Source organism: Theobroma cacao, chromosome 2 (assembly GCF_053813885.1).
Source record: "Theobroma cacao isolate CCN51 chromosome 2, ASM5381388v1, whole genome shotgun sequence".
In the NCBI taxonomy this organism is placed as follows: Eukaryota; Viridiplantae; Streptophyta; class Magnoliopsida; order Malvales; family Malvaceae; genus Theobroma; species Theobroma cacao.
In genome coordinates, this window is record NC_142640.1 from 16,716,390 (window position 1) to 16,742,560 (window position 26,171).

The following is a 26,171-nucleotide window of genomic DNA, read 5'->3' on the forward strand; positions in this document are numbered from 1 at the left end:
CGACCCTTCCTCCCAGCTTTCTACAAATACTAAAAAATGAATACTCCATCACCATAACGCCATTTCCTTGTGTTAAACACCGAGTCAAAAGCCAATTTCCTTATGCCAAAATTGCCTTGCCTGCCAATGCTTCGGACTCTGATGCGCATCCCACATGAATCCATGACTTACTGACTTCCAATGGATTAGAATGGGTTTCCGACTCACAAGTCGCAGCTGCAGTTTTTTCTATTTGGATTTGCGTATGTTCAGCGGTACAAACAAGTGCGTGTCCAGCGGGAACATACTAAAGGGCCCTACTATTGACTATAGCCAGTCAAAACTTGCCACGTCATGAACTAAACCGCACTCATCATTTCTTATGGGCAACCAGATTCCACCGCACCTTCGTGGTTCCAGTGATTCCACAATATTATAAGTCCCAGCCGTACAGTGAGTAACCCTGAGATTTTTCAAGTCAAATTCCAATCCCTTGTCTTTCTTTTCTCTTCTTCGCTCTTTTCCTGTGACATGGTACTAATTAAGAGCTTAGACCTGACCTGGTTCAAGTGAGATCCAGTGTAGAATTCACTTTACCTCCCTTCTTCCGCCACCCGGTTATTCCTATTCCCGCTCGGACCTTTGACTTGAGATTCATTTCCTCCTCGGTCCAGTTAAAGGTTCCCCGTTCCAATGAGCGCAACCATGTCTTTTTCCCTACAGTTTGTTTATTTTTTATTTTTTTTTTATAGGAACTGAAGATGGCGCAATCGGGTAAGTATAAGATATCTTTTGTTTTTCGTTTTTGAATTTCTCTCATTACTGTTTAAGTTAGATTTAAATGTGATTTAGGGCTTAACTAATTTGGGAAATATAGAAAATAACTTTAATTTTTTTTTATGTCAATAATCTCAGAGTATGATATTAATAATCTCTTTCGAGAAGCTCAAGCTCGGTGGTTAAAGCCAGCGGAAGTGTTCTTTATACTGCAAAACCATGAGAAGTATGAACTGACCCAGGAGCCTCCTCAAAAGCCAACAGGTAAAATTTTTTAACTTGAATTATCATATTTCGTTAATTATAATTTTACTGCTATTATTACGTTTTTGGATGTCCATGTTATGAACTGGAAAATTTCTTTTATAGGTGGCTCTTTGTTTCTTTTCAACAAGAGAGTTCTTCGTTTCTTTCGTAAAGATGGTCATAGTTGGCGTAAAAAGAAGGATGGAAGGACTGTCGGCGAAGCCCATGAAAGGCTTAAGGTTTTGTCAAACACCCCCTGCATTTTAATTATGGCCTTCTATTTGTTATCTTCTATTTTATGAGATGAAATTTTTGTAAAATCTGTGATTTTGGTTATTTAGAAAATAAACGAATCACTCGTATCCCCCAGGAACTTATCATAAGGCAAATCATTGGCTAATTCAGTGATATAAAATGAACTCTTGTTGTGTAGGAAAGATACACACACACACAGAATACTTGAAAACCATGGCTAATTGACCTGAAGAACCAAAGAAGGATATCTCTTTCTCTGTTAGTGTTGAATGTTCAATGCATTTGATTATTCTTATGTCAATGGAGTTCTACATATATTTCTTCAATCTGAGGGGTGATAGGTTGTATGCATGACCAGGTGGGTAATGTTGAAACTTTAAATTGTTACTATGCTCATGGAGCGCAGAACCCCAATTTTCAGAGGCGTAGCTATTGGATGCTGGAGCCGTAAGTGTACTCCATAGTATATTTATTTACAGCATTCATTTCCTGATATGAAATATTTAGCCATCCATTTTGAGCCTTGGGGAGGCATATTTGCTAATTTTTTAGTTCTTTGGCAGGGCATATGAGCATATTGTTCTCGTTCATTATAGGGAGATAAATGAGGTGAGTTTGGGTATTTAGACTAATAACTATTCATTATTTCTGCTAGAATCGAAATCTGTCCAGCCAGATGTTCTTACCCTTAGCATGGTTCCCATGCTATCTTTTTCATGGGATGAGTTTTCTTCCAACACTTCTTCTCTGTGTAGCTGGTATTCAATATAACTTTTACCGTTTCCCATGAGGGGTAGACATGCTTTGCTTTATCTTCTAAACTAATGTCACTCTTCATATTTATATACAGGCTAAGCCCAGTTCTGCATCCATTGTGCAGTCACCGGTATCCTCTTCTGGTTTTAGTTTAAGTCCAAACTCTTATACTTCTCAAAATCCTGGATCCAACTCTCTAGCTAGCGATGTGCATGAACCGTATCAGAATTCATCTAGTCCTGGGTCTGTTGAAGTTAGTTCTGATATAGTCATTAAGAACAATGGAATAGATAATGCAGTAGAGTATGCCAGTTCAGCTGATCTTCAAGTTAGTGAGGCTTTAAAGAGGCTTGAGGAGCAGTTAAGTTTGAACGAGGACAGCTTCAAAGAAATGAGTCCATTGTGCTGCCTGGATGGAGATACAAATGATTCAAGATTTCTGGAATATGGAAGAGAGATCACCAAGCAGGAATTACAAGCAGGTCTACTGTACGAACCAAATGATATTGTTCAAGATCACCTTTATTCTCAACATCCTAGGGTGGAAAATTATTCAAATAGTTTTGGGCTGCTTCCGGATGGAGGTTTGTTATTTTGCCAACTGTCAAAATTGACATAATACATTATTTTTTATCCTCCATGTTTGCTTGGAAATTATTTAATTTAGTTGACTTGGTGAAATTTTCACATATTTAGTTACTATCCTGAAAAGCAATATGCCAATTGAATGACAGCTTTTTCTCTTGATTTTGTTGTTCATGATAGCTTTTATGCATTTTTATGCTCTCTTCTGTCAAAAACCCATGCAAGAAAAGTTGAATATTGTGCAATGTTTGTTACTGAAAAGATTGTAGCCTGATAATAAATCTTAATCTCAACTGCCTATTTAAATGCATATTTGCATGCAATTGCCAGAGGTAGATGCCTATAGTCACTAGTGTTGCAATTGTACAAACTCAGAAGAAAACAGTGAAGATGTTGGATCAAAAAGTTTAGAAGGGCCTTAATGTTCAATATCTATTAAATAGAGGCAATAATCCCAACTTTTGTACCATATCAAATTCAGGAATCATGAAGAAAGATCTTTATTTAATACACTTTTATAGCATGATAGATTGAAGAACTTTGGCCAATATTTGATCATATGTGGAGACAATGTTCACTTTTAAATTACTATTGTGACGGAGTGAAAATTCAGTTAGCCATAGCTCTTAGCCCCTATATGTTTGACACCCCCCACCCCTTTTCAAATGAGGAAAAAGAAAAGGTCCTATGTCTACACTCCACAGTAAGAAGAGTAGAATGGTTGAAATCACACCCAAGGAATTTGCTGTACTTTGAAAAACTGTAAATTTCAAAAGTTCCCCCCCACCCCCTTTCTCTCCAGTCTTCCTCTGAGAAATGGAGAAGGGAAATGAAAGGAAAGACAACGAATATAAAAGAAGTAAAATTTGATAACTTCATTGGCTAGTTTGAGATTGCACTTTTTTTTTCCTATCAAAATTTGTGGCAAACATGGACATTGGACAGATGTACTGTATTAAATTAATGGCTGGCCTATGTTTTTTCCTGTTTATGTATTTTTCAGTTTGTTCTTGAACATGATGGATGAGTAAGGAAGCTGAAAAGAATTACTTATCTATTTCTGTAGGTAAAAATGGACAAAATAGTCAAGTATATGTCAGTGATAGTTCAGATGGAAGCAAGGAATCTCTGTATTGGAAAAATGTATTTGACTCATGCAAGACTCAATCAGGAGTTGACTCCCAGGTAAAGAATTTTCTGCATTGAACAGAAATGTTAAAGCATGAAAGATTTTAGTATCTTCATGTTAATTATCCTCTATTATATATTTATTTACCATGACATAAAGGTTTCCTTATGAATTGGAGAATCTTGTTTCCAATTTTATTGTTCGTTGCTGTATGAGCATAAAACACCAACACTTCTAATAGGCTGTTAAATATCCTTTGTAATTATTCGATACTAGGTTACCTTTTAGCTAGCTTACAGAGAGTATCTCCCAATTGCTGGATCTGGGGTTTGGGCCTCAGACCTATTGTAACACCCCTTCTTAAAGGTGGATATCTGACCGAGTGAGCTAAAGTTCAGAGTCTTCAGATTACTGTTTGGACTTAATATGGGGCCTGTTGTTTTTTTTGTGCTATAAGGAGAGTTTCTTTGTCCTTAAAACAGGGAAAGCCACTAACTTCTTCAAGAACTGGACCAGCTTCACAACAGGAACAGAGTCGTTGGCTGAATATTAATGGATCCAACATTGGAGACTGTATGATCTCCTTCTACTCTTGATTATAACTTGACACTTGAAATTCTAATTTCTAGTTTATTTTGTTAAGTTCTGACTATCTCTTTCTCTGTCAGCTTCTGTACTGCTACATCAAGAAGTTGAAAATGATATAATTCCTTCCTATTCTTCTGCAATAGAAGGTGTTGACACCAATTCTGATTATTATGCAATGTTGTTCAACCAAGATGGAATAGGAGTTCCTCTCGCAGCAGATTCAAGCTTGACTGTTGCACAGAAACAGAAGTTCACAATTGCGGAAGTTTCTCCAGAATGGGGTTACTCCAGTGAGGCCACAAAGGTGTGTGTTAAGCAATTCTATGTCTTCTGTTCTTTCTCACTATAATATCTTTTGTTTCATGAAGTCCTTTATATTTACCCTTGCAGTTAAAGCTTAAAAGTTTTGCATAATTTCCAAATGCAGGTCATCATTGTTGGATCTTTTCTGTGTGATCCATTAGAATCTGCCTGGGCATGTATGTTTGGGGAGACTGAAGTTCCTCTTGAGATCATTCAGGAAGGCGTTATCTGTTGTAGAGCTCCTCCTCACCTTCCTGGGAAGGTCACACTCTGCATCACTAGTGGCAATCGTGAATCCTGCAGTGAAGTCAGAGAATTTGAGTATATAGCTAATACTAATAGTTGTGCTCAGTGTAATTTGTCCCACAAAGAAGCTAATAGAAGTCCTGAAGAGCTATTGTTACTGGTCAGATTTGTGCAGTTGCTTCTGTCAGACTCCTTGCAGAAAGATAGCATAGAGTCAGGAATATATCTTCGGAGTAAGTTCAAAGCTGATGATGATTCATGGAGTCATGTCATAGAGGCTCTTTTAGTTGGCAGTGGGACTTCATCTGGTACCGTTGATTGGCTTCTGGAAGAGCTTTTAAAGGACAAATTGCAGCAATGGTTATGTTCTAGATCCAAGGGGGCAGTTGATCAGTCAGGCTGCACTATGTCCAAGAAAGAGCAAGGAATAATACACATGGCTGCTGGATTGGGCTTTGAGTGGGCCTTAACTCCGATTCTAAACCATGGAGTCGGTATAAATTTCCGAGACATTAATGGGTGGACTGCTCTTCACTGGGCTGCACGTTTTGGAAGGTAATGAGAATCTGACTGACGTTTGTAGCCTTATTCTCCCTTTCTCTTTTGCTATCAATAGTTAATAAATCATTGAGGATTAATTTTCAAAAAAACAAATCATTGAGGGTTATAACTTTCAAAGACATAACAATAGCATCAACACTCCCTAGTTTAGAGAGAGAGGGGGAGGTGTATGCAGGGAGGGAGGGAGGTTGTTTAAATCTGTCGTATTAAGGTTGATTGCAAAGTTAAAGGGATATAGCTGTTACATCTGTATTCATTTTTGATACATCAAAGTTACTGAACGGTGTGAATTTTTTTTTCTTAACAGAGAAAAAATGGTTGCTGCACTTATAGCTTCTGGTGCTTCAGCTGGTGCAGTGACAGATCCAACCTCACAAGATCCAAGTGGCAAAACCGCAGCATTTATTGCTGCCTCCAGTGGCAATAAGGGACTTGCTGGTTATCTTTCTGAGTTAGCTCTTACTAGCCATCTTTCATCCCTTACACTGGAAGAAAGTGAGCTTTCCAAAGGCTCAGCTGCAGTTCAGGCCGAAATGGCTGTGACTAGTGTCTCAAAGGGGAGCCTTGCCACCGGTGAGGATCAGCTTTCACTTAAAGATACCTTGGCTGCTGTCCGGAATGCAGCTCAGGCTGCTGCACGTATACAAAATGCTTTCCGTGCACATTCTTTCAGGAAACGACAACAGAAAGAAGCTGTTGCTACTGCAGCAAGTGTAGATGAGTATGGTATCAGTTCAGACGAAATTCAAGGTCTTTCTACCCTGTCAAAGCTAGCTTTTGGAAATGCTCGTGATTACAATTCAGCAGCTTTATCTATTCAGAAGAAATTTCGAGGCTGGAAGGGTCGCAAAGATTTTCTGGCACTTCGCCAGAAAGTTGTGAAGATACAGGTATCTTACTACTTATCAGAAACTACTAAATTGGGAGCTTCCTCTCTTCCTGTCAAATCCTTATTTACTGTGTCGGTTAATGGGATGGAATGTTTCAAATTGTTTTCTTTGTTTTCTATCAGGCCCATGTGAGAGGTTACCAGGTCAGGAAAAATTACAAGGTAATCTGTTGGGCTGTTGGTGTTCTAGATAAGGTTGTACTTCGTTGGCGACGGAAAGGAGTTGGCTTGCGAGGTTTTCGCAGTGAGCCAGAGTCCATTGATGAAAGCGATGATGAAGACATTCTCAAAGTGTTCCGCAAGCAGAAAGTGGATGTAGCTGTTGATGAGGCTGTTTCACGTGTGCTGTCTATGGTTGATTCTCCAGATGCACGTCAACAATATCGCCGGATGCTTGAAAGATATCGCCAAGCTAAGGTAAGTCAGCAAACAGCTTTGTGTGGTCAGTTGATTGTAGAATTTGTGATATTGGTAATAAGGAGTGGCCACATAAGATTTTAAGCAGAGAGAATCCTAGACCCACAAATTATCATGATGCTTTTGCTTTGAATCGTGATAAATTTCCAGTTTTGGAAGTGTTAATTCAGACCCAATTTTCTGCCATCAAAACTTATGCTATCGTTTTTGTATCCTCGTTCTGGAACTTATTTTGCAATGGTATTATAATTCTGAGCCTACTTAATATTCTTGCAGGCTGACCTTGTTAACACAAATGAACCAGCAGCATCAACTTCTATAGGTGATACTTATGATATGGAAAGTGATGAATCTTTCCAATTTCCATAGGTGCAGCTTCTGATCAGCCTAACGTACCTTCCTCCTCTTGGACCTCATGTGATAGTTTACAGGATTTGTTGTATAATAGCCTGCATTTCACTATAGTTGTAACTTAGATTGATTTGCCCATGTTCCTTGCAGTTGTGCTGTATATGCTTCTTGTAATTAGTAAATTACTGTAAATGATTTATGATGGGGTTGATTGTGCTTGTGACCTAGAATTCCCACAAAAAATGGGCCATAAGTTCTTCCTTTTTCCCATCTGTATGCAGTAGCCAAAATCAAACTTTTGAGGGTCTAAAGAGGAATAATAAATGAATAATACTATGCCGTTTGCCGTGAAGATTAAGATGAAGAACATATGCTATCGCTTTATATGGGTTTGGGCATGGTTTGTGTAGTCCCAGTCATAAGTAGATGTAGTCACTTCGAAGTTTAAAGTTGGAAGATTTGCCCTTTCTTTTTAACAGATGCTTGCTCTTTCCTCAATTGACCTTGTTTGATTATTAACAAAAGTGGGAAACTTCCATCTTTCTATTTTGGTATAAGAAGTCGTATGAAAATATAAAGTAAAGATTGAATTGAACTTTGTACAAGCAGAAAACAAAGATTGCTCTTCTCCTGTCTTAGTCCACCGCCAGAAGCAGGCGTATGGGCCAGTGGGCCGGACAAGCTCACGTAATTGCCAAGTGACCTCCTCAAGTGTCGTTCTGGCTTCCACGTCCACCTCTCAAAGCTCCAAAGCCAAGCATTATCGTTATCGACCAGAATCATCATCCCCAAACCAGCCGTATTTCCATCTCTCAACCTAGCAAATGGGATCAACTCAAGGCATTGAGCTGATCAATCTGGCAATCCAGAAACTCATACAAGAAAAGAGGATCAGACATACCTCTGCCTCTGCAGATCAACTCTCGGAAGAAGACGAGGACGACCAGCTTCTCACCAGATTGCTTTCCCAGGTAGGAAATCTGAAAGTACAAAGTGTTCATAGGAATCAACCAGCACCACCTTGTTGTTTTTTCAAGTTGATTTACTTTTTCCTTCCCTTTCGGGAAAGGCGCTTTTTCATTTCGTGCTAAATAAAGGCAGAATCAACAAAGGCGTAGGAGTCTTAAATCCCCGGTAAGCGTAAGATGGACTTTTTATACTATCATGGGTCATGGGAAAAAGAAATTGATGTCGTTGTTTTCTTACTTTTGTTCAACAGTTGGAATCATTAAGAGGGGATAGCACGCTCAATTGCAAGCAATCTGAAGGATCAATTTTACTAGAGGAGGTGACTTCTCCGATGGTTGATGAAGCAGAGGCAAAACGTGAAAATGGCAGCCGAGTGGAATGTGGATGCGGGGAGATCGGTGCAGAAGAGATAGTGAAAGAGCTTAGAGCGATTCAGAGGCAGAATACTGTGACTCATTGCCTTCTTTCAGTGATGATTGTTGTCACTCTAGTCTGGCAACTCTCTGAGGTGTCCCTGTTTCTCAAAGTCAAAAATGGTTTCAGCCACCCTTTTAGATCATTTGGAAGTATGCTCCTGAGAATGCTGCCAAACCCTACTCCTGGGATTAATATGCAAGACGCAGACAACAATTCCTCATCTACAAAAACCCACCACAATCACCCTCTTGACCCTTCGCTTCCCTCCGTCAGAATGCCCGAGCTTCCTCACTTAGAGTTTCCACATTTGGGACAAAGCACAAGCAGTGAAGGGCACTGACCCATCGTCTTGTCCTGACTTTGAAGCTGATCTTTTAGCAATTACAAAGTTTTTGTCTGGTTCTTATCGGTCGCCAAGTAAAGGAGAGTGAAATGTGAACTTGTATTTTTTGTTTACCTCTTGTTCTGTTGAACCGTTCGTAGAAGTGTTATAATAATACTAAATTCAATTTGCGACCGCGGAATATTTTTGGGAAACAGATTGCATACTTTGCACAGGAGGAATCTAATTTCATTGAATCATTTCGACTTCTGGTTTCTAGAAATAAAATATCGCTTTCCTTCAAGGTGGATTCCTACCAGATTCCTGTCAGGGTATACATACCTCTGCAGATCCCCTGTGAAAAGCTTTGATCATTCATTATTGATAAAACCGATGTCAGCTGCACCAGCAGTTCCCAATAATTAAAATTAATGGCTAGATAAAATTAATCTGTAACAGCAAAACTTCGGATTCACCCACAAATCCATCTTTAAACCTGTAAATGAAGTATCATAATGAACCACCCAAGGTTTAAAGCCAAGGGTCCAGAGCTCTGCAAGAACAGGGGTCAACCCCTCAAATGAAAATGAACCAAGGAAACAAAAATTGACCATTCCTAGTACGCATACAATTGCTTATATCTGTAATTCATTGATGGTAAATCTGTTTCTGAGAGCCATAACCAGCTTAACTTAAACAAGTCTTCAATCAAATATGCAACATTCAATTCATAAGAAAGCATCTTTCACCAACTCAACCAATCACAACAAAGAAGTCTCTTAAATATGGAGAGACATGGAAACCAGAATGAAACATGAAACATAATCAACCCCAAAAAAATTTTCCATTTTTCCATTTAAAATGCCTAAAACTGAACAGAGAGATAAGCAAACTTGTTTTGAATCCTTGACATTGTATTCCCACCCCTCAGACTGATTGTAGTGATTGTGTCTTCACGCATAGTTCAACCTGAATATGTCATTCAACACATAAAAGCTTCCCTGGGCTGTTGGCATCAAATGGAACATCTGAGAGCAGAAAGCAAGACAAGATATCCTCAGTTAGGAAAGTTGATAACAAAAAGATTTTAAAATACCAGGACCAATGCATTGGTAGATGAGAAATCAATTAATTTCAAAACAGGGCATAACAACATGCTCTTGGCAATAAGAACATATGTCGTGCACAAATAATTAGGACAACATAAAATGATTAACTACAAATGAGGATGAAACGTATATAAGTTTGCTCCGCACAAAAGTAGGACATAAGCCACAGGAAATCATCAATGTCCCCTGGTAAATACAGGGGATGATATAGTGGATTTTCATTTTGTATCCTGCACAGAGTCCCCAGAAACAACATTGAGAGAGATGCCAGATAATCATTCAGAGAGTAACCGATGAGAGCACCCTCTGTCATCCAATTAGAGTTATCAGTTACTAAAGATTATAAATGAACGCAAAAAAAAAAACAAACAATCACTGAAGATTTAATCTTTCAACAAATCCAATGAACACTACGCATTACAAACATCACAGTTAATACAATTATTAAGATCCAGATGAGTACATCAATCCCCCATTGATATACAATACAGATCAAAACTCATTTAAAAGATCCATCTAACAAATCGCATCGCGTAATTAACACCACCGATATCGTCATCGATGAAATCTACAGTGACAAATAGATTAGCCCTAGATCCATCACCGAAGTACGCATCTAAACCCTAAAAACCCTAAAAATACAAAAAAAAAAAAGAAAGAAATGAGGCAACGACATAACGGAGTTTACCTGGCTGAACTTGAGTGCATGCTGTTCGCCGGCGAGCTGGAGGGTACCACTGACGAAGACGAGCATGCCACCGGCACCGGATGGCTGGCAATCGACGGTGGTTATGTTGTGTTGGCACTGCTGGAATGGAAGGCTGGTGAGCTTAGCCACGATGTTCTGACAGCCTTGGATCTTTTGACCTTCGAAGGTCAACATGGAGCCTTCCTGATAGAGATTGGCTAGACCGGCCCGGTTCGCATCGAACGTCGTATAGTAGTGCTCAACGAAAGCCTTCGCTACTGCGTCGGGATCCATCTGCTTCTTTTGTTTTCTTTTTTTCTTTTTCTTTTTTTTTTTTTTGGTTTTTGCCTGAGCTTGAGCGGTGGCTTCAAAATCACGCAAGAGAGAGAGAGAGAGAGAGAGAGAGAGCAGGGACAGGACTGAAGCCAAGAGAGGCGAGTGAGATGAGAGTAGGGAGGGGTTTTTTTTATACATTAATCTTTATAGGAGGATGCATCCAACGGCTGATTGTGAATCATAAAAAAATCAAACAGGTGGCTGCCTGCGTGTGGGGTTTTATTTGATTTTTTTATCAGTCACTTTAGACGCTCCTCTTTTATACACCCTCTTTACTGTCTATCAACTGGCTGATCCCCTTTGCGTTGCGTCAATGGAACGCTGCCTACCTCTTCTTTTTTTGGACGATTTGACTAAATTACGTCAACCAACCGCGACGCTGCTTAAAGGCATTTTGATTTTCTTTTTATTAAATATCCAAATAAACTTATGAATTATATCAAATTAATTAATTAAGTTTTTATTTTTTTATTATATTTAATTTAATTTTTAAATTTTTATTTTAAATCTAATGAATCTCTTTCACATACAATTGATGAAATTTCGTTAATCAACAGTATAATTAATATTTTGATGTCACAACATCTACCATGTAATATGTTATTTTGATGATATCATTATCATGTGTCAAATAACATGTCATTAAAACTTACTAAATAAGAATTAGGTTTTTCATTTTTAGCCGACCACATGTTTTAAAATGATTGACTTATGAATTTAACAAAACAAAAAAAAAACAACTTGCTCCATTCCGTTTATTTTTAATCTAATAGAAAAAAACTTAGGATTCTAATTATACCTAAACAAACTAAAGAAAATAATATGTATTTATAGTTGTATCGCATTTAATCAAGTATCGAAAGTGTATCTTACGATATAAGATGTATCATACGATACAATCGATAATTTTTTTAAAAAAAATTAATTCTAATTAATTATTAAAAATTTTAATTTTTTATTTTTTTAAAATTGAAACATGAAAAATTATATTTTTTTTATAAGTTTCAATCTTTAGATGTTAAATAAAAAATACTAAAAAAATCAAATTGCCTTTTAGTTTTCGCATGATAAATATTTTTTTTATTTTTAATTAATAAAATAATATAAAAATATATATTTTAGTTAAAAACTATATGATTAAGGAATATATTGAAAGTTTAAATTAATTAAATAATCACCTTTTCAATTTATGATCTATAATCTTCAATTCTGTTAAAACTATAATTTTTTTAATTTATTTTTGTATTTTATATGAATGTAATACATACTCGATACTTAATATTAAAAAACAAAATTTCGATACGTGATATGTATTTGGATTTAACAATAAGACTAATATCGAGAAATTGTAGACTTCTTATGAAAAAAAATTGATTTTCCCCCACCACTTCATCCATATGATTTGAACTTGGATTCATCTTAATTGGCTTCCATCCGTATAAACGACATAACACGGCTTCACCAATTCGAACCACAAGAAGAACATTTGTGAAAAGTCATTAATCTAACACTCCATTTCTTTGTTCTCCCCGAACGTGAGGAGAACTTCCAATCCTCCCAGAGGCCTAATGAAGGCGGTGATACCTTGATTCAAAAGGCTTGATTGAATCACCTTGGGGTTGAAGGTCTCTCTTAATAAACCCACCACACTCCGGCATAGACAACGCTATTTCTTTCACTACCTCTTCTTTTTCTGCTTGACCTTGTGTTCATTAAGAACTTCCTAATAAGACCTACCACCTTGTCATTCAACATTTTACTTCCTAAATGCTCCCCAATGGATCTTGGCTCCCTCCTCAGGGCGCTTGTCTTCCTCTTCCTAGCTCTCCACCCAAAGGCAACCTTCTTAACTACCTTTCTCAACTCTTCTTCGTAATGGTCTCTCAAAAATGCGTAAGGTGCTTCTTCTCGTACTCACCTCTATTTGCCATGAAGATGTCCATGATGCAACCACACACTCCAAAGGCCCCCTTTAATGCCTGCCAAGAAACCTTAAGGTTGACGTTGTCAACAAACATCGTGAACAGTCAATCCCGCTAGTCTACGCTCTACTGTTGCCCTGCTTCGCAATTAAGTTTTTTTTTTTCTAAATTAAGAAATTGACAAAGGGTAATTAACTTTTTAATTATTTAAAAAAATTTAAATAAGTTTTTATTTTTTAATTAAGTTTTTATATTTTTATTTTATTCATATAAGCTTTTATGATTACCGAATGACTAATTGTTATTATCAAACTATCACTTTATCATTTTATATTTAGGTGACGAGAATGTGAAAAATAAAAAATATCATATGATTATATTATCATGTCACATTAACATATGTTATCATTATCTATCATGATATATTAACACGTCACATTAGAGTCGGGTGACATAAAATGACAATTGATTTTTTTTATTAATAATAATTAATTAATTATTAATTATAAGAGTTTATTTAGTTCAAATATAGGTTTATTTAAATTTTTCTAAATAATTTAAGAATTTTTTAGATATTATGCCATTAACTATTTATTCAAAATTTTTTACTTAATTCAATTTTAAAGATCATATCATATGAAGAGTAAAGGTAAAAGAAATTATTTCAAAAATAAAAATTATTTGAAATTATAATTTTTCATAAAATCTAAAAAATTAGAAAAAAATGTCCAAAATTTTAATTTTCTTTCTTTTGTTATTTATTTCTTTTACTTTTCTCTTCCTTGTATATATATATATATTTTTTGTCTTTTTTCTCCCCATCTCTCTTCCATCTGCCAAGAACTAGCCAACAACAAAGAAAGGCTAGAGCCAATTCAGTCCCTACTGCCTTCACATTAGTTGTGAAGCTCGATCTCTTCCCTCTGTCAGATTTGCAAAAGCAAGCATCGATCTAGCTCCAACCACAATCATAGAACCAACAAGGCCAGATCCAATCCTTTGCCACCGTCGGTCGGAAATAGAGAAAAGGGAAAAAGAAACAGAATAAATAATAATAAAAATGTGAGAAAAATTTTAAAACCTACATAATTTAATCTTGACATAATAATTTAAATAAAATTTTTTTATTACATTCAATTAAGACTTTTTATTTTTATTTGGATCATTTAGATCTTTATAATTAACAATGATTAATTATCATTAGTAAAAATATCTTTTATTACTTTATTTCTATTTGATATTAACATGATATTAATGTAATGGGTGAAAATAACATGTGATTATGTTAATATTTTATATCAACATGTCACATAATTTTTTATTATGATAAATCAGTGCATCATGTCACATCATATGACATAAAAAAGACAAATGACGATTTAATTAATGATAATTAATTAATCTTTATAACATTATAAAAGTCTATTTGATTTAAAATTAAAATATAAAAATTCGATTGAATGTAATAAAAAAATTTTATTTGATATTTTAAAATAATTTAAGAAATTTTTAAAATGTTATGCTTTTAATTTTTCTTTTTATTAACTAATACATGTATCCCTCAATATTTGATAAAAAAAAAAACACCAATTTATTAATAGATAAAAATTAAGAAATTATTTTTTTCAACTACAAGATGAAAACGTATGCACCTTAAACTTTGCGAAGTATGGCTCACTCACAATATATTTTGTTAAGTGTTGTGTATAAAAGATCCATATGATACTGATATTAGAGAAATTCAAAGGAGAATGAGAAAAGCAAGTGCGGAGGGCGAATTAAAGAGAACAATGGGTAGTGACAAAGGGGCAGGTAGGGGAGGTGGATGTCCTCCTCCATTGCACAAATTTCAGACCTGTTGTTGGGTCGTCTCATTTTCACCTTGCTCTTGCCATCCTTGTGAGAATTATTATTGCGGCGAAGGGTCCCACCTACATCCCTTGATTATATTCGATGCAAACTTTTTCACTTCTTCTCTTGCTTTGCATTTAGTTACAAAGAGGTTTGGAAATAACTAAAGCTTTGTGCATCACAAGAGTAACCCACTCACATTCTTTCTCAACTCTGTTTCTGTGATTTCTACCTAATTCGATTACAAAAGTCGCGGCTATAACTCACATTCTTGCTCAAATGGATCCATTGTCACTGTACTAGTTACATGGAACGCTTGTTTCAACGGACTCTCAACATTGTTACAACAAAGGTCAAAAGGAAAAAGCTACTAATACAAGTACCAATCCATCTTCATTTTTATTAAAGTGAAAATGTACAAGGTGGCAATCTCCCCTCTTGTTGCTGAGAAGCAAGCAATCTTCAGTTCTTTCAACTGAATTGGTCACTATGCGACAATAAATCATGCCCAGAGAACCAGCAAGATGCCTTGAAAATGGCCGCAGTTTTTATTACTACACAAGGATGATGCAATTTCTATAATACACTCAGAGGAATAAGATTTCTTCCATCCATTTGCAAGAGGTATTTTTCCTTTTTTAACCCTAAGTCATATTGAAGAGCTTTTAACTGCACAAAAAATCTCACTTCACCAACCCTGCTCAGAGGCTTGGAATTGTGATCTACTTTACAAGCAAAAGAAAAATCAACTGGCTTTGCTATCTTTATCCTAAGATACAAGAAAATTCAATCCCAATATACAAGCATGATTCTATGTACACTCTGCCACAAGACAATTGTTTCCCTGCAAAAACGTCAAGCATGACAAGATGTCAACAGACTGGTTAACAAGAAAAACATGATGCTTTTTTTTGCATAGCTTTGAGGAATAATTGAAAGGTTTTTCCGAGGCTTGGAAACAAACTAGATCTTCATGAGAAAAACCTTTTAATGGGAATACTTCAAAATGCAAAGAGTTACAAGATGAGGTTGGAGGAACTCACTCTAGGGAAGAACCAGAAATTTTTTAAGTATCCAAAAGCATGCCAGAGTACAGGCAGTCCTATTTATGCCATTGGCATGTTACGAGCGGAAGTCCTTCCAACAGATTCTGATCTGATGCCTATTGGAAAAATCGTGAAACTTCCCGGTATAATTGCTCCGCTTCAAATGGTTTTGACACATATCCATCCATTCCACACCGTAGGCATTCCTCGTGCGTAGCCTGTATCACATCTGCAGTCATAGCCAAAATGGGTACATGCCAATTGAAAACATTGTTATAAGTTTTAACTGATAATTCTCCAAATTGAATACGATTATTGATGTTCTGTTCCATATCCCGAATTTTCTTTGTAGCTTCAAACCTGTTGGAAGACGAAGAAAAACACTATCAGCATTAAACATGACTAAGTCAGAATATAATTACTTGAGAACTATAAACAAACCAATAAACTATGAAATGCAAACAGCAGCCAGCAAACATACGACATCGTAAAAGGCATCTTCAGTGCTCATTGCACCACCTACAGAACATAATCTTCTTTTCCCTTATTTGTTATCTTATTTTGTAAGGTTTCAAAACTTAATTTCCTAATCAGAATTGTACAAGAAATTTTTAAAAGCAGTATAGGTTTACGTACCCATCCATTTCTGGCATTTGGATATCCATGAAACAGGCATCAAACTGGTGAGGTGGTGTAAGCAGTTCAATAGCCTCTATTCCTCTCGCAGCACTAATCACATCAGCTCCATACTTTTTCAATGCACCAGCAGCTACTTTTAGATTCACATTGTTGTCATCTACAATTAGAATTTTTCTCCCAAGAAGAAGATTCCGAAGAGACAAGCTAGGTAACTCCCCATTGCGGGGATTCCCTTTGTTCCCAACTCCCATGGCTCGTTGTAAAGATGCCGCTAACATGCTAGCCCTCAAGGGCTTTGGGATGACGGTCAAGTTACAAACACCAGAAGTAGTAGTATTTGCTCTGGAAGAGCTGATAGAATTAGACAAAAGGAATGCCTTCGGAGGAGTACCATGATCTATTTTCTCTAAGCTACTGATGAAGAGAGCTGAACTGTTCAGATCCCTATCCCAAACTTCCTGTTCAATGAGAACCATGTGGATAGCATTATTCCCCCTGCTTATGCTAGATAAACCTTGATTCCAATCAGAAGCTACTTCAACATGAATTCCCAGCCGTTGGATATGATATCTTGACACCTTCGCCCGAACAGGTCTAGTATCCACAAGTAATGCTCTCATTCCATGAAACTCTGAGGAAACAGAGTTAGACTGTTTGTTGATTTGCTGGCTCTTGTACTCGTTTGAACTAGAGCAGCCACCGGTGAAAACAGCAGTAAATGTAAAGGTGGACCCAATCTTAGGGATGCTCACAAATCCAATTTCTCCTTTCATTAGACCAACCAAACACTTGCTTATGCTTAGTCCAATTCCCGTGCCTCCATGTGTTCGGGAAATAGAAGGACCCACTTGCATAAAACGGGTGAAAACACGAGACTGGGCTTCTAGAGGGATTCCTTCTCCTGTATCTTCAACCGATACGATAAGATTAATGCTGTCAGAGAAAGGTTGCATTGATCCTTCTTGACTGAAAGTTCTAAATCCTTTCCAGCTGACGCATCTATCTGCTACAGGAAAACCACTCAACGTGTTCTTTGATGAAGATTCTGTCTCAACTTCTATTGAATCAATCACCTCCTCCACAAGATGAACAGTAACAAGGATGTGCCCTTTCTCTGTGAACTGCACCAAATAAGCCAATTATAAGTTTTACAGCTACTAAAGCATAATCCAGATAACACTGCATTTAAATTGAAATTTCTGGCTCCCTGGATTGCTAGATGGAGCAAAAGAAAAGAGAAAATATTCTAAGACTCTAATTAGTAAGTTTCAACATTCATATATATAATAATGGCTTTATTGGGTTCATAATAACATTCATGACACTGTTCAACACAGTTAAAAATTTTAGATCCACATGAAAAAAATAGTTTCTCAGATACCAACAAATTTTACATGTATTAAATGGAGAACCAACCACATACTTTAATGGAGTTTCCCATGAGATTGGTGATTATTTGTCTGAATCTCCCGGGATCACCAATTAGCATCTCAGGAACTCGATCAGAGATGTAAACTGCCAACTGCACACACCCACAAATTGATTATACAAAATTGACCATACATTAGACAATGTTACTTGGATGGACACCAAATTAAGGATTAAAAAGAAAGAAAGAGAGGAGTGGAGGGGGTGGATGAATAAGGTGAGTCAGTGCAATACAGGTGTCTCACCTCAACTCCTTTGTCCTGCGACTTCCCAGAAAAGAGTGACAACACATCATCTAAGACTGCTCGTAGATCAAACTGCACTTCCTCGAGCTCTAGCTTCCCAGACTCAATCTTAGCCTGATCCAAGACCTCATTTATAAGTGCAACCAGAGCCTTTCCACTAGCTTGTGCAGTTCTGACATAATCTAGCTGTGTAACATCTAAATCTGTGTCCATAAGCATATGCAACATTCCTGAAAAAAAAAAAAGGTGTTTCACCATCACGGCTAAGTAAACTTTATTCTCTACGTGTTATTTAGTTTAATTTTCGAAGCATAATTAGACAATGCATAGATATAACTCAGGGAAATAAACGAAAGCTTCAAGACTCACCCAGAACACCATTCATTGGGGTTCTGATCTCATGGGAAACAGTAGCAAGGAACTGCAAAAAGGTCACAATTTAATTAGGAACAAATGTCCATATTGTGTCAGAAGGCTTGGGGTATAAATCAGACATATTAGATACCTGAGATTTGGCAACATCAGCTGCCTCAGCCTTTTTTTTGAGCTCCATCATCTCATGGAAATCATCTTCCACCTTAGCAATTCGATTAACAGTTGCATGGAATATATGCCCAACAAGTAATGCAATGACAAGGATGCCAATTGAAGTGGTTATAGCTAACCATGGCCATGGTGGCTTTTGCTTAAACCTATATGAAGAACATACTTTGTCCATGATTTATATTCAAGTTCTTTACATTTAAAACATTTGAAAAAAAAAAGAAGAAAAATGAATATAGAACCTCTCTGATATATTAAATTACCCTGGTTTTGTGGACATTGATAACAGTGAAACTTATATAAAGGTTGACATGTCACTCGCAAAGGCCAATTCACTACAATCCTTTGTTTTTAAGGAAATATGAGAATTTATGTTATATTGAAACTGATCAAAAACCAACAATAGAGGCCCATATCAAAGACAAAGTGAACCCTAGATCAATAGATGACACAAGATCAATGGACTACCTGCACCGCATCTCATGCTTTCTGAAAGGATCTCCAAAATTAAGGTGGCTGACATGTTCCAACCCATCATCGGATGCATTTGAGCCATACATACTAATAGGGTGAGACTGATTAGTTGTATCCAACACATTCACAAGGATTGTTTGTTTACTTGCAAGCTGTTGTAGCAATTTTTCCACAAGTGACTCAATATCAAACACTCCACCAAGATACCTGATTGAGCAATGAGGGCATTAGGATAACTCTCACTAGCTATCATGAAAGAGATCATCTTATTAGAGCCATTAAGTAGAGCATCACATCATGAATCTTTTGTTGAAAAGGTAATAGTTTGTTTCACCTTTTTCTGCATGACATTTACTTTGATTGATGCATATGATCAATTTTAGAGGGCTTAAGCTATAGGATATCTTCTTACAACTTTTCCCTGTTCATGCAAATGTGTATGTGTGTTTCCAGAGATGGGGAGCCTAATGAAGTCATCTTTCCACTATTTTCATAAACAAAAAGACATTTATTAAACATTCCCCTCTACTTTTTGTTCGTAGTGAAAACATACCCATCAGTTGCTTGAATCCTCTCATTAGGAGTTGCATTAGAGGGAAGATCCCCCTTGTAAACTGCAAATGTCAAAATAACTCCAAGACGATTTGTTTTGAGTAACCTAAAAGGAGCTGTTAGCACCCCTTTTCCTGATTTTCTTGCACGCAATACATTCTCACGATCTTCCTGTTGGTACACAAGAAATTGGTGCTTCACAACCGAAGATTGTAATAAATGCATTCAAATTTCTTTATTCAGCCAGTGTCAAAGCTCTTAAGAGATTGAAAACAGTGTTCTTCCAAACTAGAAAGCAATAAAATTAACTCTTCAGTCCTATTAAACTTAATACAAGTTATTCAGGAACTTTGGGTTTCTCTTCTGTGCTATTCTCCTTTATTAGAAATAGTACAACTTTCAGTGAAATCTATCAGTGCGAATTATGGCTACAGAAAGAATCAAAAGAACCTTTTAAAAAATAGTAAAGCAACTAACCTTTCCTGACAGCATATCAATAGAAACCACATGTGCAATGATATCCTGTGCAAAGATAACAGGAGCATATTCTTCCTGAATTGGTGATGGTTCCAAGAGGTCAGGATTATAGTCATCTTTATGAACTGGATTTTTTTCAAGGGTATCCATCCTCTTAATAGTCCAACCCTGTTGCTTCTCAAATTGTTCCCTTTCAGAGTGGAGCACCCTTACAGCATATGCCACACCACTTGTGAGGGGCCTCTCAAAAGCAGTTCGTTCCGTGTACCTCGCAAAAGTCCTCTACAGGTTCTTAAAGTGAGTTTCCTTTGTTGACTAAAAATCAAGTGATCGTAATTCATAACTAAAAACACTCAGATCTAGTTTGGTCTAAGCTTAAATAACCTTGTTTAACATCTGAACCAGGAATGGGTATCAAATTGGCAAAATTCTTATTTGATCTAAAACCTGGGAATAACAGTTCTGGTTGAGATCGCTTAGTTATATAGGTCATCAATCACATTAAGTAAGTACCCTAGACTAATCCAGATCAAGCAGTTCAATTGCTAAGATAGGGTGAATTCCATTCTAAATTAAGAAAAAAAGCAACAAGATAGCACTCTGAGTTGAGCACAAGAGAAAGAAGACACAAAATGATGGCAATCAAGCACCTCAAGTGCATAATTATCTCTCAACCACTTGCAGTATTCTAACTTACTAAAACTAAAAGTTGCAAGAAGAGGATATGACTTACCTGATCAATAGCAGAGGGGTGCTTGCCATGGTGGAAGGTTGAGATCAAAATGGACATAGCCTGGATATGGTTCATGCTTACATTAAACTGATCCTGCAACATCCTCGCTCTCTCATCACACATGCTAGCAAGTGTCTCCTTCCTCTTTTCCGTAGCTTGAGAGCTCATGTAACAGAAGATCCAAATAGAAGCTATGGTCCAAACAATTACCCATGAAAACAAGAGCTTTCTCCACCAAGTTTTGCCAAGTCTCTTTGAACCAATATACTGGTAGTAGTGATGGTGGATCTTGAAGCTATAGCTAGAAATTTTATCCCAGCATTTGAACCACATCTTGCTACCACTATCACCAAGGAGACCAGCCTTGGCATCCTTAAATTCACCATTAATGAACCAGTTCATAGAGATCATAGATGCTATCCAGCAACATAACATCCAAAGCAGATGCCCCACCTTCAAACCAAACCCAAATACATGGAGAAGACTCATCCAAGACACAGTGACCAATCACAAGCTAACTAAGAAAACAGTACCCCAGACTGAAGTGGGTCTAACTTCCTTGTTAATTCCAGCTAGAAGAGAGAGACCCACTGTCAAATCTATAGAAACTGTCTAGTAAAATCCAACATCGCCAAAAAATCAAGAACCTTGGGATAAGAAGAAAAACCCAGCAAACTCCAAATTAACTACAAGACAGATTGATTGGAAGGAGTTGTACCCGTGAGGGAAAGATTAAAAAGAAAAAAGATGCTATCTTATCCAGTACTATAGCCTCTACTAACTGAGAAATGCAAAATAGAAGAGCCAGGATTAGGAAGGTAAGGAAAATTTTGGCAATAACCACAAAAAAGAATTAAAAAATCCGTCAAGATTCTGGGTTTCTAATTCTAAACAGAATTTGCTTTTATCCTGTTAACTACCAACCAGAGTCCAGAAGTGACCAGAAAACAAAGATTCCAAAATTAGATATCAAATCAGTAAAAACTAGCTAAGCTTCCCCCTTCCCCCAGGCAAAAGAATCTGACATGAAATCTAGTTTACTAGAGAGAAGTCCTTAAATTCCTAAAATCAAGCAGGACGACAGTTATCAAACATGTGGGTATTAAGGTTTGACCCCAAAGATCACCTGTAACAACCTGTAGAGATCTATCAACAGAATTTACAGCAAAAATAAGATTACTACTAGTATTATTAAAGGTGACACTACCCTTACAAGTTGCTGGTGTAGTTGAAGATAAAGAACCTAACAAGAGCGGATTCATGGACATTTAAGATTGAAAGAATCTGTGAAAGAAAGATGAGAGGAATATGGTGGTAGAAATGTCTGCTAGCACAGGCCATTATCTCTATCCCATACCATTCACCCCCCCCCCCCCGCCCCCCCCCGCCCCAAAAAAAGAAACATATACTAGCAAAAGTTTTAAAGTTCAAAGCTTACAAAAATATGTATTTAATATTTTATATTTTTATACTAGTACTGTAGTACTATCAGTATGTCTTGTTCTTTTTTCTTTAAATATACTAATTACAAATATTTAATAAGGGTAGGAAGGGTATCTTCCACTGAGAAAAATCATTGTCTTCTTTCTCCTATGTGTTTTTTGGGTTTCCCAAACTCTCCCTTGTGTTCACATCTCCATCCATCCACGCCCTCAAGTAGACAACTTCTACACGCCAAGTCGTTAACTCCCTGTCTTTGTATGGGCTGTACTTTCTGTTGACAAAAGTACCCTCGCATGAGAACAAAATTTCTATCAATTGACATCGACTTAATTATTGTTTCACCCATTTTGGCATAAGGTGCCCTGCTCTTTTCAAAATTGCCATAACAGGACCCTGAGTCAAAAGAGTAGGTGAAGAGATGAAGCCAAGGCCATCCCCTCGAGCCAACTCCCCCTTCTCTCTCTCTATTCCATGATTGAAACCTCTCAAGGTCTTATTATGTCTTCTCCTCTATAGTGGAATCTAGGCCAAGGGTCCGCTGTTTAGTTACACGCTCACCATTTTTCTAGCTGCTTTGCATGCTAAAAAGCCTAAAAATTCCCATACTAGATATAAATTCTTGTGTGTTTTTGGTTCAAATGGAAGAAGAAAACAAACAAATCTTTCCGAATGTTTTTGCTTCAACAGGATGCCACTTTTACGCGCCCAAAACGTATCAATGCTTCTTTCTTTTGTATGAGTGACACCTCATCGCCTGTTTTTTAACAAGTTTAAGCCAAAAAGCTCAACCCCACCAATCATAGAATAAGCTTTTATCGTACCCCAGAAACCAAAAATGTGGTTGTAACCAACCTCAACCCCGGAAGCCTTAGGGTTATAGCTAGCCGCAGCATCTCCTTTTCCAGCTTTCTTTTTAATATTATTATTACTAGTATTTTTTGTTTACGTTCTAGGAAGCAAGAAGAAGCAAAATGCTTTTGACAAAGACGACAAAGGGCTTTGTAAATAAGGGGGAAGTGGGAGGGGCAGAGATGTCAAAGTAGTGGGTGATTGGCGACAACAGTGGCAAAACAGTAATTAGGGGAAAAAAAGCGGTAGCGAAAGTAGGAGGGCACTTTAATCAAGGCTTTGTCACCAAGGTGATTAGGCCATCACTACCCACTTCTTTTGGGTGTCCTCTGGGGGAGCTCTTCGTGATAGCGACGTCCCACGTCGGCCCACCGGTTCTCCTTCTCCAACCAATCGCACACTCCAACGTGTAGTCTCCATAATGGCCCTTGACTTTGTTACGTGGCACCCGTGGGGGCTTAGATTGAAAACTGCCATCTATCTGCCACGTGTGCAACGAGGGCTGCGGCTTACTCTTGGGCGGTTGTGTCGGGGCCTCTGTAAGTGAAGTTCGTGAAGGCGCGTTTGTTTTTCCTTTCCGTGCCGAAACAAGAAAAATCACTTCTTTAAAATTGTTTTCCTTTCGCTTGCATTTAGAAGAGATTAATCACACCACCAAAGGGTTTTGTTCAATTAGTAAATTTCTAAATCTTTTCACCCTAAGGTTTTGGGGAAAAGGGTTCCTTTCTTTGTGTTATTTATGAGTGATTGCCCTTTTTTTTTTGGTATATATTTTCTAAAGTTTTGAAATGCCATCATCCTTTGTCCTTGTGTTATTTATTAGTTTTTGTATGGTTAAAGGCTGTCTCTTCCAGTGTTGACAAACAATTTTTGTCCTTGCATTGTTATCACAACAGTCAGGCTTGGGTGTTCCCTCTTGTACACTTTTAAATTTTAGCATAAAAGAAAATCTCAATAATGGACAATCGCCAATTGCTCATTGAAGCTTCAAGATTTTTATCTATCAACTTGTTACTACTATACTCTTTCCCTCAGATTAGGGAATATGCCTCATCTGCGCTGGTTCCAGGATTTGCATCAAGCTCTACCTTAACTTCGTTTATGGAGCATTTGCCCCCCAAAAAAATCACATCTGTTGTTTTTGAATTTTGGATTATACACTATTTTGGCTTTTATGATTTAAAACGTTACTTATTAATCTTTATACTTTTAAATTAAAATAAAATGAATTTTTTCATAATCTTTTTTGTCAATTTTGTTGTTGAGTGTCAATTGGAGATATGCATGAAATGATGTTTCGGCTGACGTGTATGAAAACAGCTTAGGGTCTATTTGGTAAGCATGAAAATGGTTTTCTAATATTTTTTTTTTTTATATTTTCTCATGTTTGGAAAGGGGGAAATGTTTATTGAACATAAAATGTTTTTTAGGGGTGTAAACTCTCCCTTCACCTCTCCCTTGAAAATTCTCGAGACCTTCCCTTCTTTTCCCCTTTCAACTATGATCTCCCCTCCCCTCCTCACCCCTCCATCGACCTCTTCCATGGTCCTCCTTCCTCCCTCCCGCTTCCATCAATCCTCCTTCGTGCATTTCTTTTTCTTTTTGTTTGGTCACATCTGTAGTTTCATTGTCTATGAAGGCTTTCATTTTTGTGGGTGTGAGTGCATATGCAAATGAGATTGTCTAGGGGTGAACCAAATCATTTTGAATTGAAAAGACCGATCGAATCAAAGTGAGTTCAATTTTTTGATTCAATTAGAATGATTTTTGAGGTGTTGTTCGATTTAAGATGTTCTGCTAGTTTGAGATGTTTGATTGGGAAAATTCCAATTAAACAAATTGAGCTAATTGAATTGTTAATTATTAAAAATTATATATATATATATACACACACAGAGACACACAATTCATTTTTAACTTCATTCAATAATAGTTTTGAATTGTTAGTTATTTTTTTATTTATTTGGGTATATTAAAATTTATTTTTATATGTATTATCTTAAAATTTGATAAAAATATTTATAAAAAGCCTTTTTTTTTTTCAAATGGCAAGAGCTTTATTGATAAAGAAGAAAGCAAGAGCACAATAGTTCACCAAGAACAACAAAACATGAAAAGAAAAGTTGGAAAATCAACAAAAAACAGAAAAAAGGAATTGCACAAAGCAAAGAAACCAAAATCACAGGTAACTAAGACTCAAGAGAAGGAAGAGAAATCAACCAAAAATCTCCACAAGATCCTCAAGCCGCTCAACACCATTTTTAGCAAGACGATCAACCATATAATTCATAGATCTCAAAATATGAACAATAGTCCACTTAAAGAGTTTAGGCTTTAAAGACTTGATCATACATAAAATGTTCCTCATAGGCCATGGTGTAGAAAGAGGATCATTAGTCCACTTAATAGCATTAAAAAAATTGGATTCCATAATAAACTCATGTGTACTAGCCTAAGATGAAGCAGCAAAGAGAATAAAGGCTTCCTTAATGGTGTAGATTTCAGCAAGATTGGAGTCCATAGTGCCTACAGACTTGGAAAAGAGAATTTTAATATTACCATAATCGTCTCACAAGGTACCACCAATTCTAACAACCCTAAGGCCACCTCTCCCAGCGCCATCGACATTGAATTTCATGCAGCCAACACTAGTTTTAATTCAATCAGTCATTGGTTTGAATTTTTTCAGCAACAAAAGAGCCTTAGCAAAGGTTGGTGCTCGAACAATATCAAGGATAGAAGAATTATCCAACGGCCACTTGGCCTTTATCCACTACCCAATTCTAAATTTAATAATTTCATACATTTGGAAGATGTCAAAAGGTTTACCTTTGAAGAGTAGTTCATTTCTAGAAAGCCATATCGTCCAAACAATAGTAAAGAAAGCCATGTGTCAAAAAAGAAAACTCTTCTTTTTAGATATGGCACTATTCCAAGCAAAAAGAAAAGATCTCATATCATTTGGAAGAACTAAATTCCGATTCCAAGACTCAATCTAGAAGTTCCATATTCTTTGAGTGATAACAAAGCAAGAAAATGTGGTTGA

The 26,171-nt window shown here is 36.8% G+C and overlaps 4 protein-coding genes across 4 annotated transcripts; 2 read left to right on the plus strand and 2 right to left on the minus strand.

The window, feature by feature from the left end:
- Positions 1-384: 384 nt before the first annotated feature.
- On the plus strand, positions 385-7,434 carry LOC18608969 (Calmodulin-binding transcription activator protein with CG-1 and Ankyrin domain). Its single transcript, XM_018115464.2, has 13 exons — positions 385-753; positions 895-1,020; positions 1,126-1,241; positions 1,616-1,704; positions 1,821-1,866; positions 2,108-2,597; positions 3,665-3,783; positions 4,210-4,300; positions 4,396-4,619; positions 4,743-5,419; positions 5,733-6,315; positions 6,438-6,731; positions 7,008-7,434. Exons 1-13 carry the CDS (start codon positions 741-743, stop codon positions 7,098-7,100), a joined length of 2,961 nt encoding a protein of 986 aa, XP_017970953.1. The 5' UTR covers positions 385-740; the 3' UTR covers positions 7,101-7,434.
- Positions 7,435-7,578: 144 nt separating this feature from the next.
- Positions 7,579-8,994, plus strand: LOC18608970 (uncharacterized). The gene is made up of 2 exons (XM_007043902.3): positions 7,579-8,053; positions 8,302-8,994. The coding sequence occupies exons 1-2, from the start codon at positions 7,907-7,909 to the stop codon at positions 8,806-8,808; spliced, it is 654 nt and encodes a 217-aa protein (XP_007043964.2). The 5' UTR covers positions 7,579-7,906; the 3' UTR covers positions 8,809-8,994.
- Positions 8,995-9,493: 499 nt separating this feature from the next.
- LOC18608971 (nuclear transport factor 2B) lies at positions 9,494-11,057 on the minus strand. Its single transcript, XM_007043904.3, has 2 exons — positions 10,588-11,057; positions 9,494-9,818 (listed from the first exon to the last, which is right to left on the minus strand). Exons 1-2 carry the CDS (start codon positions 10,879-10,881, stop codon positions 9,744-9,746), a joined length of 369 nt encoding a protein of 122 aa, XP_007043966.1. The 5' UTR covers positions 10,882-11,057; the 3' UTR covers positions 9,494-9,743.
- Positions 11,058-14,964: 3,907 nt separating this feature from the next.
- Positions 14,965-22,199, minus strand: HK3 (histidine kinase 3). Its single transcript, XM_007043906.3, has 11 exons — positions 20,834-22,199; positions 20,101-20,382; positions 19,625-19,794; positions 19,066-19,278; positions 18,560-18,746; positions 18,424-18,475; positions 18,055-18,284; positions 17,805-17,903; positions 16,379-17,502; positions 15,740-16,102; positions 14,965-15,540 (listed from the first exon to the last, which is right to left on the minus strand). The coding sequence occupies exons 1-10, from the start codon at positions 21,320-21,322 to the stop codon at positions 15,859-15,861; spliced, it is 3,090 nt and encodes a 1,029-aa protein (XP_007043968.2). The 5' UTR covers positions 21,323-22,199; the 3' UTR covers positions 14,965-15,540; positions 15,740-15,858.
- Positions 22,200-26,171: the final 3,972 nt, after the last annotated feature.

Coding starts and splice junctions, on each gene's coding strand:
- LOC18608969 (XM_018115464.2), top strand. Junction 2,598..3,664: donor TGGGCTGCTTCCGGATGGAG/GTTTGTTATTTT, acceptor CTATTTCTGTAG/GTAAAAATGGACAAAATAGT. Junction 4,620..4,742: donor ACTCCAGTGAGGCCACAAAG/GTGTGTGTTAAG, acceptor TTCCAAATGCAG/GTCATCATTGTTGGATCTTT.
- LOC18608970 (XM_007043902.3), top strand. CDS start 7,907: ATGGGATCAACTCAAGGCATTGAGCTGATCAATCTGGCAATCCAGAAA. Junction 8,054..8,301: donor TCACCAGATTGCTTTCCCAG/GTAGGAAATCTG, acceptor TTTGTTCAACAG/TTGGAATCATTAAGAGGGGA.
- LOC18608971 (XM_007043904.3), bottom strand. CDS start 10,881: ATGGATCCCGACGCAGTAGCGAAGGCTTTCGTTGAGCACTACTATACG. Junction 9,819..10,587: donor ATGCACTCAAGTTCAGCCAG/GTAAACTCCGTT, acceptor TTCTGCTCTCAG/ATGTTCCATTTGATGCCAAC.
- HK3 (XM_007043906.3), bottom strand. CDS start 21,322: ATGAGTCTTCTCCATGTATTTGGGTTTGGTTTGAAGGTGGGGCATCTG. Junction 19,279..19,624: donor AGGATTCAAGCAACTGATGG/GTATGTTTTCAC, acceptor TTGCTCAATCAG/GTATCTTGGTGGAGTGTTTG. Junction 18,285..18,423: donor CCCAATGAATGGTGTTCTGG/GTGAGTCTTGAA, acceptor TTTTTTTTTCAG/GAATGTTGCATATGCTTATG.